The 15,000-nt window shown below is 38.9% G+C and overlaps 1 protein-coding gene across 1 annotated transcript in view; it reads right to left on the bottom strand.

Annotated features, from left to right (window-relative positions):
- vps33a (VPS33A core subunit of CORVET and HOPS complexes) overlaps nucleotides 1-13,306 on the bottom strand; it is a 30,660-nt gene extending 17,354 nt beyond the window's left edge. The window contains exons 1-7 of the mRNA XM_039804519.1: nucleotides 13,162-13,306; nucleotides 9,606-9,671; nucleotides 6,201-6,328; nucleotides 5,749-5,935; nucleotides 4,586-4,687; nucleotides 2,144-2,333; nucleotides 876-1,069 (exon numbers count right to left, since the gene is read on the bottom strand). Of these exons, the coding sequence (XP_039660453.1) occupies nucleotides 876-1,069; nucleotides 2,144-2,333; nucleotides 4,586-4,687; nucleotides 5,749-5,935; nucleotides 6,201-6,328; nucleotides 9,606-9,671; nucleotides 13,162-13,263 (969 nt within the window). The 5' untranslated portion in view covers nucleotides 13,264-13,306. The remainder of the gene's footprint in view (nucleotides 1-875; nucleotides 1,070-2,143; nucleotides 2,334-4,585; nucleotides 4,688-5,748; nucleotides 5,936-6,200; nucleotides 6,329-9,605; nucleotides 9,672-13,161) is intronic.
- Between the last annotated feature and the right edge of the window lie 1,694 nt (nucleotides 13,307-15,000).

The following is a 15,000-nucleotide window of genomic DNA, read 5'->3' as shown; positions in this document are numbered from 1 at the left end:
CCTGCAGGTAATGCATGTTACCTATAGGCCTGCAGGTAATGCATGTTACCTAGGCCTGCAGGTAATGCATGTTACCTAGGCCTGCAGGTAATGCATGTTACCTATAGGCCTGCAGGTAATATATGTTACCTAGACCTGCAGGTAATGCATGTTACCTATAGGCCTGCAGGTAATATATGTTACCTAGACCTGCAGGTAATATATGTTACCTATAGGCCTGCAGGTAATATATGTTACCTATAGGCCTGCAGGTAATGCATGTTACCTAGACCTGCAGGTAATGCATGTTACCTAGACCTGCAGGTAATGCATGTTACCTAGACCTGCAGGTAATGCATGTTACCTAGACCTGCAGGTAATGCATGTTACCTAGACCTGCAGGTAATGCATGTTACCTAGACCTGCAGGTAATATATGTTACCACACTATAGCACTGGGTGGACTATACTATACTTTTTTTTTTTTGCAAGGATATGATAAGGTAATGGATTATTAATTAAGTTAAGGAATTGCAATAAAAGTATTAAAAAAAATTAAAAATAATGATTTTTTTTTGGAGTTGGTGCTTAGCACTTCTGACTGATTTGTTTAGATTTTTTAAAGTTTTTGATGCTTCTTGACATTTTATTTTCTCCGACGCTTTTAATGTTTTTTTCCCCCCCCCCGAAAAAATAAACAAACAAACAATATGTATAGGGGCCAGTAAAAACTGTCTTGGGGCAAGTTAAAAAAAACTTTATCACTTGCCCAACGGGACAAGTTGAACCCTGTAACGACTTCAGTGCAAATATGACACAATTATCTTTTGTGGTGGAAAATTATTGGTGGCATTATTGGTGGAAATGCGAGAGCAACAAAGCTCAGTAAAGACCGACCTCAAAGGCTGCTGAAATGATTTTGGCCTTCTTGCTGAGAGCCGCTCCGACAGCGTTGAAGTTCTTGTCTCGTATTTCTGCGTACAGCTCCTCCGCGGAGTTGAGCTGCATCTTCTTGGGCTCTGTGGGCAAATCTTTACTCGCCTCGCCTTGCTTCTTCTGTGCAAACTTCTCAGGAGGCAGCTTGACATAACCTGCGAGACAGAGGGAGAAAAAAAAACAAGGACTGGGGATTAAAAACTGAAGAAGCAGAACATTCAAGAAACACTAATATGTGCAGACTTAAAGGGAATTTGTTGTTTTAGTTTTTTTTCAACCTGAACTGTATTTCCCCATGTGCTGTGAACCGGGCTGTGATGTAACCCTACAGGACAGATGTTCAGAATCTGTCAGCGTCCACTAAAAGTTCTGTTGTTGCCGCTGACAGACTCAGATTATTATTCTAAGTGTGTGACAACATCATGGAAAGGATCCCTACAGAGATAGAGCTTTTTGTTAAAGAGTAAGATCCTTTTAGTTTAACAGGAAACAGCCCCGAAATCACCATCACCAAACTCCACCAGACTCCATGTAAATAATCAGCTTTGCTAAGCATATCTCCACTACTCCGTAAATAATCAGGACTTTTAGCGTGTATAGAGCCAGCATATCTCCACCAGACTCCATGTAAATAATCAGGACTTTTAGCATGTATAGAGCCAGCATATCTCCACCAGTCTCCATGTAAATAATCAGGACTTTTAGTGTGTATAGAGACAGCATATCTCCACCAGACTCCATGTAAATAATCAGGACTTTTAGCATGTATAGAGCCAGCATATCTCCACCAGTCTCCATGTAAATAATCAGGACTTTTAGTGTGTATAGAGACAGCATATCTCCACCAGACTCTGGTGTAGTTTGGTGATGGTGATTTCGGGGCTGTTTCATGTTAAACTAAAAGGATCTTACTCTTTAACTAAAAGGTCTATCTCTGTAGGGATCCTTTCCATAATGTTGTCACACACTTAGAATAATAATCTGAGTCTGTCAGCGGCAACAACAGAACTTTTGGTGGACGCTGACTGAAGGTATGCAACTGCCCGTTCACGTTACATTGCATTTTGTTGTCTCGCTTAATACTGGACCGATTTCAAAGACTGTTGTTCCCCTCGGTCACTTAGACACAAATACATGGGGAAAACAGTGTCCAGGTTGAAGAATCCCAAAGTTCCCCTTTTAAGATTTGTGCACTGACATCAGTCTATCATTCCCTCTGTTTCTCTGACCGTTAGTGATTCCGTAGATCTCGTCGATGAGGCCCTCGTAGGTGAGCTGCGTGGCCAGAGGGGTGAGCAGATCCACGTTACGGTCCAGGAGGAGCAGAGTGTCGAACACGGGCAGGATCTGGTTCTGACTGCCGGCAAACTCCCGCTTCATCCTCAGCATCATGTTGGCAACGTGCTGACAAGCAGAGGCATTCTTTGGTCAAACAAACTCACTCCCCTGGTGGTTACTGGTACGGAGCCTCGGCCCGTTTCAACCATTGACTGTAAATATTAAAGTGCCCATATTATGAAAAAAAATCACTTTTTCTGGTGATTTTGGGGTGTTATTTTGTGTCTCTGGTGCTTCCACACACATACAGACTTTGAAAAAAAAAACATCCATGGTGTTCTGAGTGAGATCTGGTTTCTGAATGTGTCCTGCCTTCAGTCTCCTGGTGAGCTGGTCAACATCTGCACGGCTTTCTACGTCACTAGCCGAAACGAGCTGGCTAACCGCAACCGTTAGCATGCTAGGGCTAGCATGCTACCTCGTTCTCAATAGCAAAGCACCGCTACAACACACACTAGTTCACCATAATCTACCAGAAGAACTACTTCCATGTGCGCCCTGGTTTAGAAGAAGTCTCCCAGCTGATCCTGCCTTGGAACTGACCGAAGTTGGAGAAACAGCCTTTCTTTTACTGTCTATGGAGCTAGCTGACATGAGCTACGATCTGAGCTACTGAGCATGTGCGAGTGCAATCAAAGATAGTACAGAAGAAGAAGAAGAAGAAAAGAGGTCTCACTCTGTAGCTAAAACAGAGACCTGAACACAGGGTGAAAAGAGGAGCTGCAGCAGTGTGAAGTATACAACAAAAATATGGTGTTTTTTGAAAATTAAACCATGTAAACCTATTCTGGTACAACCTTAAAATACAATTATGAACCTGAAAATGAGCATAATATGGGCGCTTTAATGGACAGAGCATGTGTGATGTCACCCATTTGGTTTGTGGAGATCTGCTATGAGTCGTCGAGTTTGCCGTTACGGGAGCAGCCATCCTGGTTGCGAGCGGGAGGAGCCATAGACTGTTGGACGCTATCTGTTAGCTGAGAGTTGGCAACGCTGCTTACACTCTACGTTACACACTTTCACCGGCAATTATTGATGCAACTGCAGCTGAAAGCTAGCCTACATAATTCTAGGTAAGATTTAGCTTCGCTAGGTTTTATATATATATATCTTTGTCCCATAGTTATATTACATATAAGACTGTCACTCACATCATAGCCACGCCCTAAAACACCTAAAATGTTTACTGAGGTAATAAATCAAGAGAAAAGTGGGTCACTTTCTCATAGACTTCTACAGAAACCGAACTCCTTTTGCAACCGCACGTGTCGCCCCCTGCAGGAAGTCAGATATAATGCAGGTTTAAGGAGTCTCCCCCTGCAGGAAGTCAGATATAATGCAGGTTTAAGGAGTCTCCCCCAGCAGGAAGTCAGATATAATGCAGGTTTAAGGAGTCTCCCCCTGCAGGAAGTCAGATATAATGCAGGTTTAAGGAGTCTCCCCCTGCAGGAAGTCAGATATAATGCAGGTTTAAGGAGTCTCCCCCATAGACAGTATATAAGAATAGACCACCAGACCCCATGTCTCTGTACGAGACCAGTGAAGGATATTAGAAGTCTCTTTCCCGGTGCTGGCTGAGCGTTACTGAGCAGCCTCCAACTGAGCTTGGAGACGTAGATGTGACGTGAGCAACCTGTCTGAAAGTGTGAAGTCTTCTGGTAGCTGTGCCGAGAGAAATCTCAATCATTCCCAATCTTACAGAGACGGAGAGCGTAGGTATATGTAAGGAGATAACATAGGCACAGGCTAATTACTGATCACTAACATGCTAGTTAACATTAGTCATTAAACCTAAACAGATAATGGAAGTCCAAACTGCCTGTGAGCTTCTCCTGTACTATGGTAATTCCTCTACTGTGTGACAGTAAGTCTCGGTGGTTATGACCCAATCGTTAGCCTATTGTTATAAAAGCGTTCCTTACGGAGCCATAACGTGAGATACAAGGTAATGGAGCCTTTTATACATTGTCGTGTTTCTTTAGAAATAAACAATAGACAAATAGAGTCTTTAAACCCTTTAAAATTAAAATTTTTTCTTCTCAAAATGGGCCTAAAAAAAAAAGAAATAAAAAGATGATAATAGCAATAAAAATAATAAAAAAAAAAAGATGGTTTTTTTTTTTTTTTTTATTTTTCTTCCCCCCCCCCCCCCCCCCCTTTTTTTTAATATATGGTTTTTTTTAAAACTTTCTTCTTTTTTCCCCCCCCCCAACATTTCCTTTTTTTTTTAAAAAATTTTTTCTTTTTTCATTAAATTTATATCCTTCCCTCTTTTTAATATTACCCCCCCCCCCCCCCCCCCCCCCCCCCCCCCCTTTTTTTTTGGAATTTTTTCCGTATATCTGGGGAATGGTGCCATACAGCGCCTGTAAGGTCATGAGGCCTTTGGCTGTGTGGTAAAGGCTTGTTTGGTCATTTTCTAAGTAGCACTCCTGTAAGAGACACGAAGGATGTAAAAAAACACATCAAGACAGTTAGAAATATATAATATAAAAAGCATTTAAATCACATGATTGTCTGTTAACCAATAGATAATAGTTTTTACTATTTTATTCCCAACTTGTATTCAGGTTTGTACATTCTTTCCTTTGCAGGGCTCCAGACTAACTTTATTCACTAGGAGCACAGTGGCCCCAAACTGAAAATTTTAGGGGCACAACCAGAAAATTTAGGGGCACACACCGTAAATCAACATGCTAACCAAATATTCACATTTCTACTAATGTCCACTGTATTACTAATTAATACTTCGATAATAGATGCAGAAATTACAATGTGCTGTTTCAAATTCAGTGTCACTTTTGAAGATGTAACATAGAAGGTAAACTGACAGCCCCATCGCTGTCATGACAGTAAAATATATATATATACACAGTACAGGCCAAAAGTTTGGACACACCTTCTCATTCAATGCGTTTCCTTTTTATTTTCATGACTATTTACATTGTAGATTCTCACTGAAGGCATCAAAACTATGAATGAACACATATGGAATTATGTACTTAACAAAAAAGTGTGAAATAACTGAAAACATGTCTTATATTTTAGATTCTTCAAAGTAGCCACCCTTTGCTTTTTTATTAATAAGGGAAAAACTTCCCCTAATGAACCCTGACAAAGCACACCTGTGAAGGTAAAACCATTTCAGGTGACTACCTCATGAAGCTCATTGAGAGAACACCAAGGGTTTGCAGAGTTATCAAAAAAAGCAAAGGGTGGCTACTTTGAAGAATCTAAAATATAAGACATGTTTTCAGTTATTTCACACTTTTTTTGTTAAGTACATAATTCCATATGTGTTCATTCATAGTTTTGATGCCTTCAGTGAGAATCTACAATGTAAATAGTCATGAAAATAAAAAGGAAACTCATTGAATGAGAAGGTGTGTCCAAACTTTTGGCCTGTACTGTACAATTCTAAATATTGAGATACTTCATTCATACAGCAGCAGCAGCAGCAGAGTGTTGAATATATATTGTGAGTTCAACCCACCCTGAAAGCGCTTTCATACTCCATGGAGAGCAGGTCTCCGTCGTAGGGAATCAGGTCCAGGATGTACTCGTCGATGTTGATGAAAGAGGCCAGCACGCCCTGCTCCTTCAGCCGCTGCTCACACAGCATGCTGCGCCGCGGCACGAACAAGATGTGGAAGTCTCGAGGCGAGTGCATCTTGTCCTCGCTGAAGAGACGCGCAATCAGGGACAAACGTGTTAAATACTGTTGGGCAGCTTAGCTGCAAAGTGACAGAAAGGACTTGAACATAAAAACGCAGAACTAGTTTTGCAACTGAATTATCCCAAATGGACATTGAATGGGGAAATCGAATTAGAGCTGTAATCGATTCGAGACCTTATGAATCGGAATCAAATCCAGAAATTAAGAGGGGAAACCCCAGCCCTGATGGTTATATTGCGAGGCTTGAAGATAAGACGAGTAAAACAGACCTGAATACGTTCTCAGCAATGATGTCCATGAGCTCCAGTCGGGGACGGACGAAGAAGATGATGTTTTTGACGTCAGCAGAGGGCAGCCGGCCACTCTTGAGGGTGAACATCTTCTCCACTTCATGTTCCTGAAAAAACACAGAAATAAAGCATGCAACTCAGGGATGCACCGAATCCAGAATTTGGCTGAATATTGGGCTTTCTGACGGGCTTCCGGTTTCTGCCGAACCTTAGATTTTACGCTCGCACTACGCTGGTCACCGTAACGACGGCACCGTTGATTTACGTAGGTGGAGCGTTCAATGCTGTAGGCCAGGGGGGGTCAAACTCATTTTCCCAGAGGGCCACACTGGAAAAAGAGAATCCCACCAAGGGCCAGACATGGAGAGTTTATTGACGTGCTTTTGTTACTGCATGTCACTTTTTTTTTAAACATTTTGGTTGCTTTTTTCCTCAGTTTTGCAGCTTTCTCAGACATTTGTCACCCTTTTGTAAATCTGTTGCTTTTTGCCGCATTTTTGTCGACATGAAGCCCTACCAAAGTCATCAAAAGAGTTCCTCAGCCATCAGAGAATTTAGCAAATCAAGCAAAACAATGATTACATTTTTTTAATTTTTTTTTTAACAACAACTTGTTCTCAGCCTGAATATTAAACTCTCTCTCTGCTGCTTCTGGGGGAATTTCTGAGTCTCAGAGTCAGCAAATCTGACATATTCTGCTTTGAATGGTCAGGTAATTGCACTTTCAAAAAAAGTGCAACTAGGCGGGCCAAAACTTATTGTGAACCCAAATTGATAAACAGGCCGGATGTAAATCTGCAAAGAGTTTGACACGTGTTGACTTATAAAGAACTTTAGTGCATACAGTAAATGTATTAAAAGCAAATAATGTGTAACATGTAGAATACATATAATCCAATAACAAATATGTAAGAGTTTAAGACACTAGAACCTAACAAATATGTAAGAGATTAAGACACTAGAACCTAACAAATATGTAAGAGTTTAAGACTATATAACCTAACAAATATGTAAGAGTTTAAGACACTAGAACCTAACAAATATGTAAGAGATTAAGACACTATAACCTAACAAATATGTAAGAGTTTAAGACAATATAACCTAGCAAATATGTAAGAGTTTAAGACAATATAACCTAGCAAATATGTAAGAGTTTAAGACACTATAACCTAGCAAATATGTAAGAGTTTAAGACAATATAACCTAGCAAATATGTAAGAGTTTAAGACAATATAACCTAGCAAATATGTAAGAGTTTAAGACACTATAACTTAGCAAATATGTAAGAGTTTAAGACACTATAACCTAACAAATATGTAAGAGTTTAAGACACTATAACCTAGCAAATATGTAAGCGATTAAGACACTATAACCTAACAAATATGTAAGAGTTTAAGACACTTTAACCTAGCAAATATGTAAGAGTTTAAGACAATATAACCTAACAAATATGTAAGAGATTAAGACACTATAACCTAGCAAATATGTAAGAGTTTAAGACACTATAACCTAACAAATATGTAATAGTTTAAGACACTATAACCTAACAAATATGTAAGATTTTAAGACACTATAACCTAGCAAATATGTAAGAGTTTAAGACACTATAACCTAACAAATATGTAAGAGTTTAAGACACTATAACCTAACAAATATGTAAGAGTTTAAGACACTATAACCTAGCAAATATGTAAGAGTTTAAGACAATATAACCTAACAAATATGTAAGAGTTTAAGACACTATAACCTAACAAATATGTAAGAGTTTAAGACACTATAACCTAACAAATATGTAAGAGATTAAGACACTATAACCTAACAAATATGTAAGAGTTTAAGACACTATAACCTAACAAATATGTAAGAATTTAAGACAATATAACCTAACAAATATGTAAGAGTTTAAGACACTATAACCTAACAAATATGTAAGAGTTTAAGACACTATAACCTAACAAATATGTAAGAGTTTAAGACACTATAACCTAACAAATATGTAAGAGATTAAGACACTATAACCTAGCAAATATGTAAGAGTTTAAGACACTATAACCTAACAAATATGTAAGAGTTTAAGACACTATAACCTAACAAATATGTAAGAGATTAAGACACTATAACCTAGCAAATATGTAAGAGTTTAAGACACTATAACCTAGCAAATATGTAAGAGTTTAAGACACTATAACCTAACAAATATGTAAGAGTTTAAGACAATATAACCTAACAAATATGTAAGAGTTTAAGACACTATAACCTAACAAATATGTAAGATTTTAAGACACTATAACCTAGCAAATATGTAAGAGTTTAAGACACTATAACCTAACAAATATGTAAGAGTTTAAGACACTATAACCTAACAAATATGTAAGAGTTTAAGACACTATAACCTAACAAATATGTAAGAGTTTAAGACACTATAACCTAACAAATATGTAAGAGATTAAGACACTATAACCTAAAAAATATGTAAGAGTTTAAGACACTATAACCTAACAAATATGTAAGAGATTAAGACACTATAACCTAACAAATATGTAAGAGATTAAGACACTATAACCTAACAAATATGTAAGAGTTTAAGACAATATAACCTAACAAATATGTAAGAGTTTAAGACAATATAACCTAACAAATATGTAAGAGTTTAAGACAATATAACCTAACAAATATGTAAGAGTTTAAGACACTATAACCTAACAAATATGTAAGAATTTAAGACAATATAACCTAACAAATATGTAAGAGTTTAAGACAATATAACCTAGCAAATATGTAAGAGTTTAAGACACTATAACCTAACAAATATGTAAGAGTTTAAGACACTATAACCTAACAAATATGTAAGAATTTAAGACAATATAACCTAACAAATATGTAAGAGTTTAAGACAATATAACCTAGCAAATATGTAAGAGTTTAAGACACTATAACCTAACAAATATGTAAGAGTTTAAGACACTATAACCTAGCAAATATGTAAGAGATTAAGACACTATAACCTAACAAATATGTAAGAGTTTAAGACAATATAACCTAAAAAATATGTAAGAGTTTAAGACAATATAACCTAAAAAATATGTAAGAGATTAAGACACTATAACCTAGCAAATATGTAAGAGTTTAAGACACTATAACCTAACAAATATGTAAGAGATTAAGACACTATAACCATCAAATATGTAAGAGTTTAAGACACTATAACCTAACAAATATGTAAGAGTTTAAGACACTATAACCTAACAAATATGTAAGAGTTTAAGACACTATAACCTAACAAATATGTACAATATAACTGTTTTAGAGTAAGAAAAGAAGGCTGTACGGTGTCATTGTGTGGCCTTGTCTTTTGGGTTACTTTACAAAACAATAAGCACTTACCTTCAGCAGAGAGTACTGAGCTATCAATCCAAAAGGTCCCGTCAGATATTCATCCCAAACTATGGCCTAAAGAGCAATAAAGCACATAAAGTTATGAATATCATCATCCTCAACTTTAACAGACTCAAGGTCCTTTCAGAAGACACAGACATGACATACAACATACTGCATTTCTATAAAAAGACACTTTTACCAGTGTTTCCATAGTGATGGTTGGTATTGCATGGCACTAAATTTAGGATTTACCAGCAGCATAACAAAATGCTGTTCTGGGAGACGTTCAGGTGACAAATTAATTTGTAGATAAGACTCCTCAATAGTGCCTGGAAGGTGCTGACCCCTGCCCTACAGAACAGGCCACTTGCACTAGACCACCTGGGTCTGTTGAGCAGTATCCTCATACAGTCCTTATAAGCAGCCTTAAGCTCATGCAGGCTTGTCTTTTAAAACTTAGTCCATAAAGGAGAAGTATACAAAGGAGTGCAATATGCTTTAAACAGACTAATTTTGACGTCATCTGTGCTCATGTGGAATTTTCTTAGCAGCATGGTAGCATTATAGATAGATAGATAGATAGATAGATAGATAGATAGATAGATAGATAGATAGATTTATAGATCGATAGATAGATAGATTGATTTATAGATAGGTGGATAGATAGATAGATAGATAGCTACATAGATACATAGATAGATAGATAGGTGGATAGATAGATAGGTGGATAGATAGGTAGGTAGGTAGGTAGGTAGGTAGATACATAGATAGATAGGTGGATAGATACATAGATTTATAGATAGGTGGATAGATAGATAAATAGATAGATACATAGATAGATAGATAGATAGATAGATAGGTGGATAGATAGATAGATAGATTAATAGATAGATGGAGAGATAGATAGATAGATAGATAGGTGGATAGATAGATAGATAGATAAATAGATAGATACATAGATAGATAGGTGGATAGATAGATAGATAGATAGATAGATAGATAGATAAATACTTTATTGATCCCAAGGGGAAAGTCAAGGTCCCAGTATGTTAAAGACATCACACACAACATACACATACATCATAAACAGGATGATAAAATAACAAATTTACATGAATAATATGGACCATAAAAGAAAAGATACTAAATTTTTTTTTAAATCCACATGAATGTACTGAGGGATGTATAAGCATGAGAGGCTTGCAGTGACGGGGCAGGTAAGGTGCTCTATGGTAGGGTGCTCTATGGTAAGGTGCTCTATTGTAAGGTGCTCTATGGTAGGGTGCTCTATGGTAAGGTGCTCTATGGTAGGGTGCTCTATGGTAAGGTGCTCTATGGTAAGGTGCTCTATGGTAGGGTGCTCTATGGTAGGGTGCTCTATTGTAAGGTGCTCTATGGTAGGCTGCTCTATGGTAAGGTGCTCTATGGTAAGGTGCTCTATTGTAAGGTGCTCTATGGTAAGGTGCTCTATGGTAGGGTGCTCTATGGTAAGGTGCTCTATGGAAGGGTGCTCTATGGTTAGGTGCTCTATGGAAGGGTGCTCTATGGTAAGGTGCTCTATGGTAGGGTGCTCTATGGTAGGGTGCTCTGCGGTGGCGTGCTCTATTGTAAGGTGCTCTATGTAGGGCGTGCTCTATTGTAGGTGCTCTATGGTAAGGGTGCTCTATGGAAGGGTGCTCTATGGTTAGGTGCTCTATGGAAGGGTGCTCTATGGTTAGGTGGCCCAGTGGCGTCTGGCGGTGGTTGCGCTATGGTGAGGTGCTCTATGGTAGGGGTGCTCTAGGTGCTCTATGGTAGGTGCGCTGTCCATCAGGGGGCGCTCTCATGGTAGGGTGCTCTATTGTAAGGTGCTCTATGGTAGGGTGCTCTATGGTAAGGTGCTCTATGGTAAGGTGCTCTATGGTAAGGTGCTCTATGGTAGGTGCTCTATTGTAAGGTGCTCTATGGTAAGGTGCTCTATGGTAGGGTGCTCTATGGTAAGGTGCTCTATTGTAAGGTGCTCTATGGTAAGGTGCTCTATTGTAAGGTGCTCTATGGTAAGGTGCTCTATGGTAGGGTGCTCTATGGTAAGGTGCTCTATGGTAAGGTGCTCTATGGTAAGGTGCTCTTATTGTAGGGGCGCTCTATGGTGGCGGTGCTCTATGGTAGGGTGCTCTATGGTAAGGTGCTCTATGGTAGGGTGCTCTATGGTAGGGTGCTCTATGGTAGGGTGCTCTATGGTAAGGTGCTCTGCTGTGGTCGGTGCTCTATTGTAAGGTGCTCTATTGTAGGGTGCTCTATGGTGCTCTATGGTAGGGTGCTCTATGGTAGGGTGCTCTATTGTAAGGTGCTCTATGGTAAGGTGCTCTATGGTAGGTGCTCTATGGTAAGGTGCTCTATGGTAGGGTGCTCTATGGTAGGGTGCTCTATGGTAGGGTGCTCTATGGTAAGGTGCTCTATGGTAGGGTGCTCTATGGTAGGGTGCTCTATGGTAGGGTGCTCTATGGTAGGGCTGGGGCGATATGGAGAAAATCAAATATCACAATATTTTGGACCAAATACCTCGATATCGATACCGCAACGATATTGTAATGTTGACTATTGGTGCTTTCACAAAACAATTTTTACACAATGAGATTTTAGATAAATAATCATCAGTAATGTGGATAGAATGACTAAGTGGGTAAAGGTGAATAATTGAACAGTTACAACAGTCTGGTAAGTTCAGAAAAGTACATCACTTTACTGTGATGCTGCCTTTACAACCAGGAAAAGACACATATGTCATATCACGATATTACCATATCCAAAATCTAAGACGATATCTAGTCTCATATCACGATATCGATATATTGCCCAGCTCTATTCTATGGTAAGGTGCTCTATGAGAGTGTGTGTGTCTGTGTCAGTCTGCATGGTAAGGTGCTCTATGAGAGTGTGTGTCATGGTGTCAGTGCAAATAAGTCCATTAGTGCAAGGATAAAAGGTAAAGGCAGGTGTTGTGCATATGGGCTAATATAGCCAGTATGCACAACCCCTCCCTTTACCCTTTAGTTTGGGCATATAATACGCGAAGCTGCCTGTGTGTGTGTGTGTATATATATATATCCTCATCATCCCATAACTTATCTGTAATGTAGTGACCCGGATATTTAATGTTATTACATACACTCATCACTTGTCCTGACAGACAGAAGTCTGGAAAACAAAGACCTTGGTCCACTGTTGTCCTACATATCAAGAATACAACACATCATATTTCACCCCCATATTCAGAGCACATATTCAGTAGCAAGGTCTGAAAAAGCATCGGTTTGCTGTCAGTGTTACCTTTGACTTAGCTATTACTTTTAGCTCATATTAAAGGGAAACACAGCGCGCGCACACACACACACACACACACACACACACACACACACACACACACACACACACACACACACACACACACACACACACACACACACACACACACACGTTATAGGCCTGCGAGATGCTCTGACCCGTTCACAGCTCAACAAGACTAGCTTAGCTTAGCTGTCAGATCCGTGGATGTCTTTATGTTTTTACATCATTTTATTACCTTGCTTCCTGCACATTTGTCCAAAAACTCTCGAAGCTCTTTCCGTGCTGCTTCTCTCAAAATGTTTAAATTGACGCGACCGTAGGACAGGTGGGCCGCCATGTTTCTGCAGCAGCAACACAACAAGTCAGGTGACCAGTGGGGGAAAACTCGTGACCAAAGAAGATACAATATCAAGATAGTTCACTCCCAAAAATACAACCCGGAAATCTAACAGCATAAACGTATTTATGTCTGTTAAGTCTGCGCTATTTCCCAAAGGCCTACATGCTTATGAATAACAGAAAGTAGCTAACAGAAGAGCTATCCACCTTTAGCTTGCAGACAGACGCGTTCACTGGTTAAGTAGCTAGTTCGTGTTGCGCATGCGCATTGGGCGCTCATTAAACAACTTCAATAAAGCAAGTGTTTAAGGAATATCTGCACGTCAATGGACTTTGTGCATCTCACATGCACATGGTTATAGGTATATTAAACATATCATGCGCAGAACACATTTATCAGAGTAACGTTTTTACCGATTTGAGTATTCTTAAAAGTCGGACCCGAATACGGAAAAACGACGGGATTTATCTCTTGTTTTCTGTGTGTAGGTGTGGCAAACATACACTGTACCGATAAAACTCTGCCTATAATTATGTAAATCCAAATTATTTTGACTGTGAGTGTGTTTTTGCATTCCTTGGTACCGATTACACTCATGTTACACGGAAATGTATTTTGTAATAATGGCAAAAGGGGCGCATTTCATCTGTTCTTTGGTGCAATACACGTTTAAACCTCTAGATGGAGGGATGTTTCCACAGTAGGAATCAAAATGGAGATATAAGTCTTATGATTCAGACACTGATATCCGTATTTGAGTGGCTATTTTTGTGGGAATTAAACAATATTTTAATCCAATTCATGTCACTGGAAGGACAGTGCCAGCAGTGTATTGTTTTCAGAGTGGTGTAGTCTAATGTACTGGGTATACTGTACTGTATATGTATATGGGCATATACTGTAAATATGGGCCACAATGGGCCTTTTTTGGGGGGAGCATTTCATATTGGGGGGTCTGGGTGTCTTCCCCCAGGGAAGTTTTGAGCATCAACCACTTCATTTCCTGTATTTGTATATACTTTTATGCACCAATTTACGGTGGAGATACCTTTATTTAGCCTATGTGAAGAAAAACACAGATGACAATTCAAAATATATAAAAATTACAATGCAAAGTATGTTGTTGTGAGTCATTGGGCATTTTTAAGTGGGTATATGGCAATCCTGGATCTTTCTTAGTGGGTATAGCCTACTGCGTAATAGCTTTAAAGTTACCCCCCAGTTATAAGCTTACTGGCTAGTTTTGGCTACCAGCCCTTTGGTTGTTTTAGGGACTCTTTGAACCCCGTTATTAGCCTGTATGCTCGGTTAATAAAACCTACTTCAGCCACCATGGCGTGGTCATTCAGCTAGCTAGCAATATGTAATGTGTAGCTAGGCCTAGACCATTTGAAGTGGAGCAAAAAATGACAGAAAATTCTCCTTCATATTAACATAGGCTATAGTCTGTATGGTAAGGTGCTCTATGAGAGAGTGTGTGTGTGTGTGTGTGTGTGTGTGTGTGTGTGTGTGTGTGTGTGTGTGTGTGTGTGTGTGTGTGTGTGTGTGTGTGTGTTAGTGTATGGTAAGGTGCTCTATGAGAGTGTGTGTCATGGTGGTATAGTGCAAATTAGCCCGTATTTTCTCGTTGTTTTTTTTTAACCAATGTGCGTTTTATTTTATTTTATTGACTTGGTGCTTGACGCTTTTGAAGCTTTCAAACATTTTTTACCTTTTTCGGACATTTTTCTTATT

The sequence above is a fragment of the Perca fluviatilis genome, chromosome 6, assembly GCF_010015445.1.
Source record: "Perca fluviatilis chromosome 6, GENO_Pfluv_1.0, whole genome shotgun sequence".
NCBI classification, from domain to species: domain Eukaryota; kingdom Metazoa; phylum Chordata; class Actinopteri; order Perciformes; family Percidae; genus Perca; species Perca fluviatilis.
The sequence above is the reverse complement of the archived record's forward strand: the minus strand, read 5'-3'. Positions and strand labels throughout refer to the sequence as shown.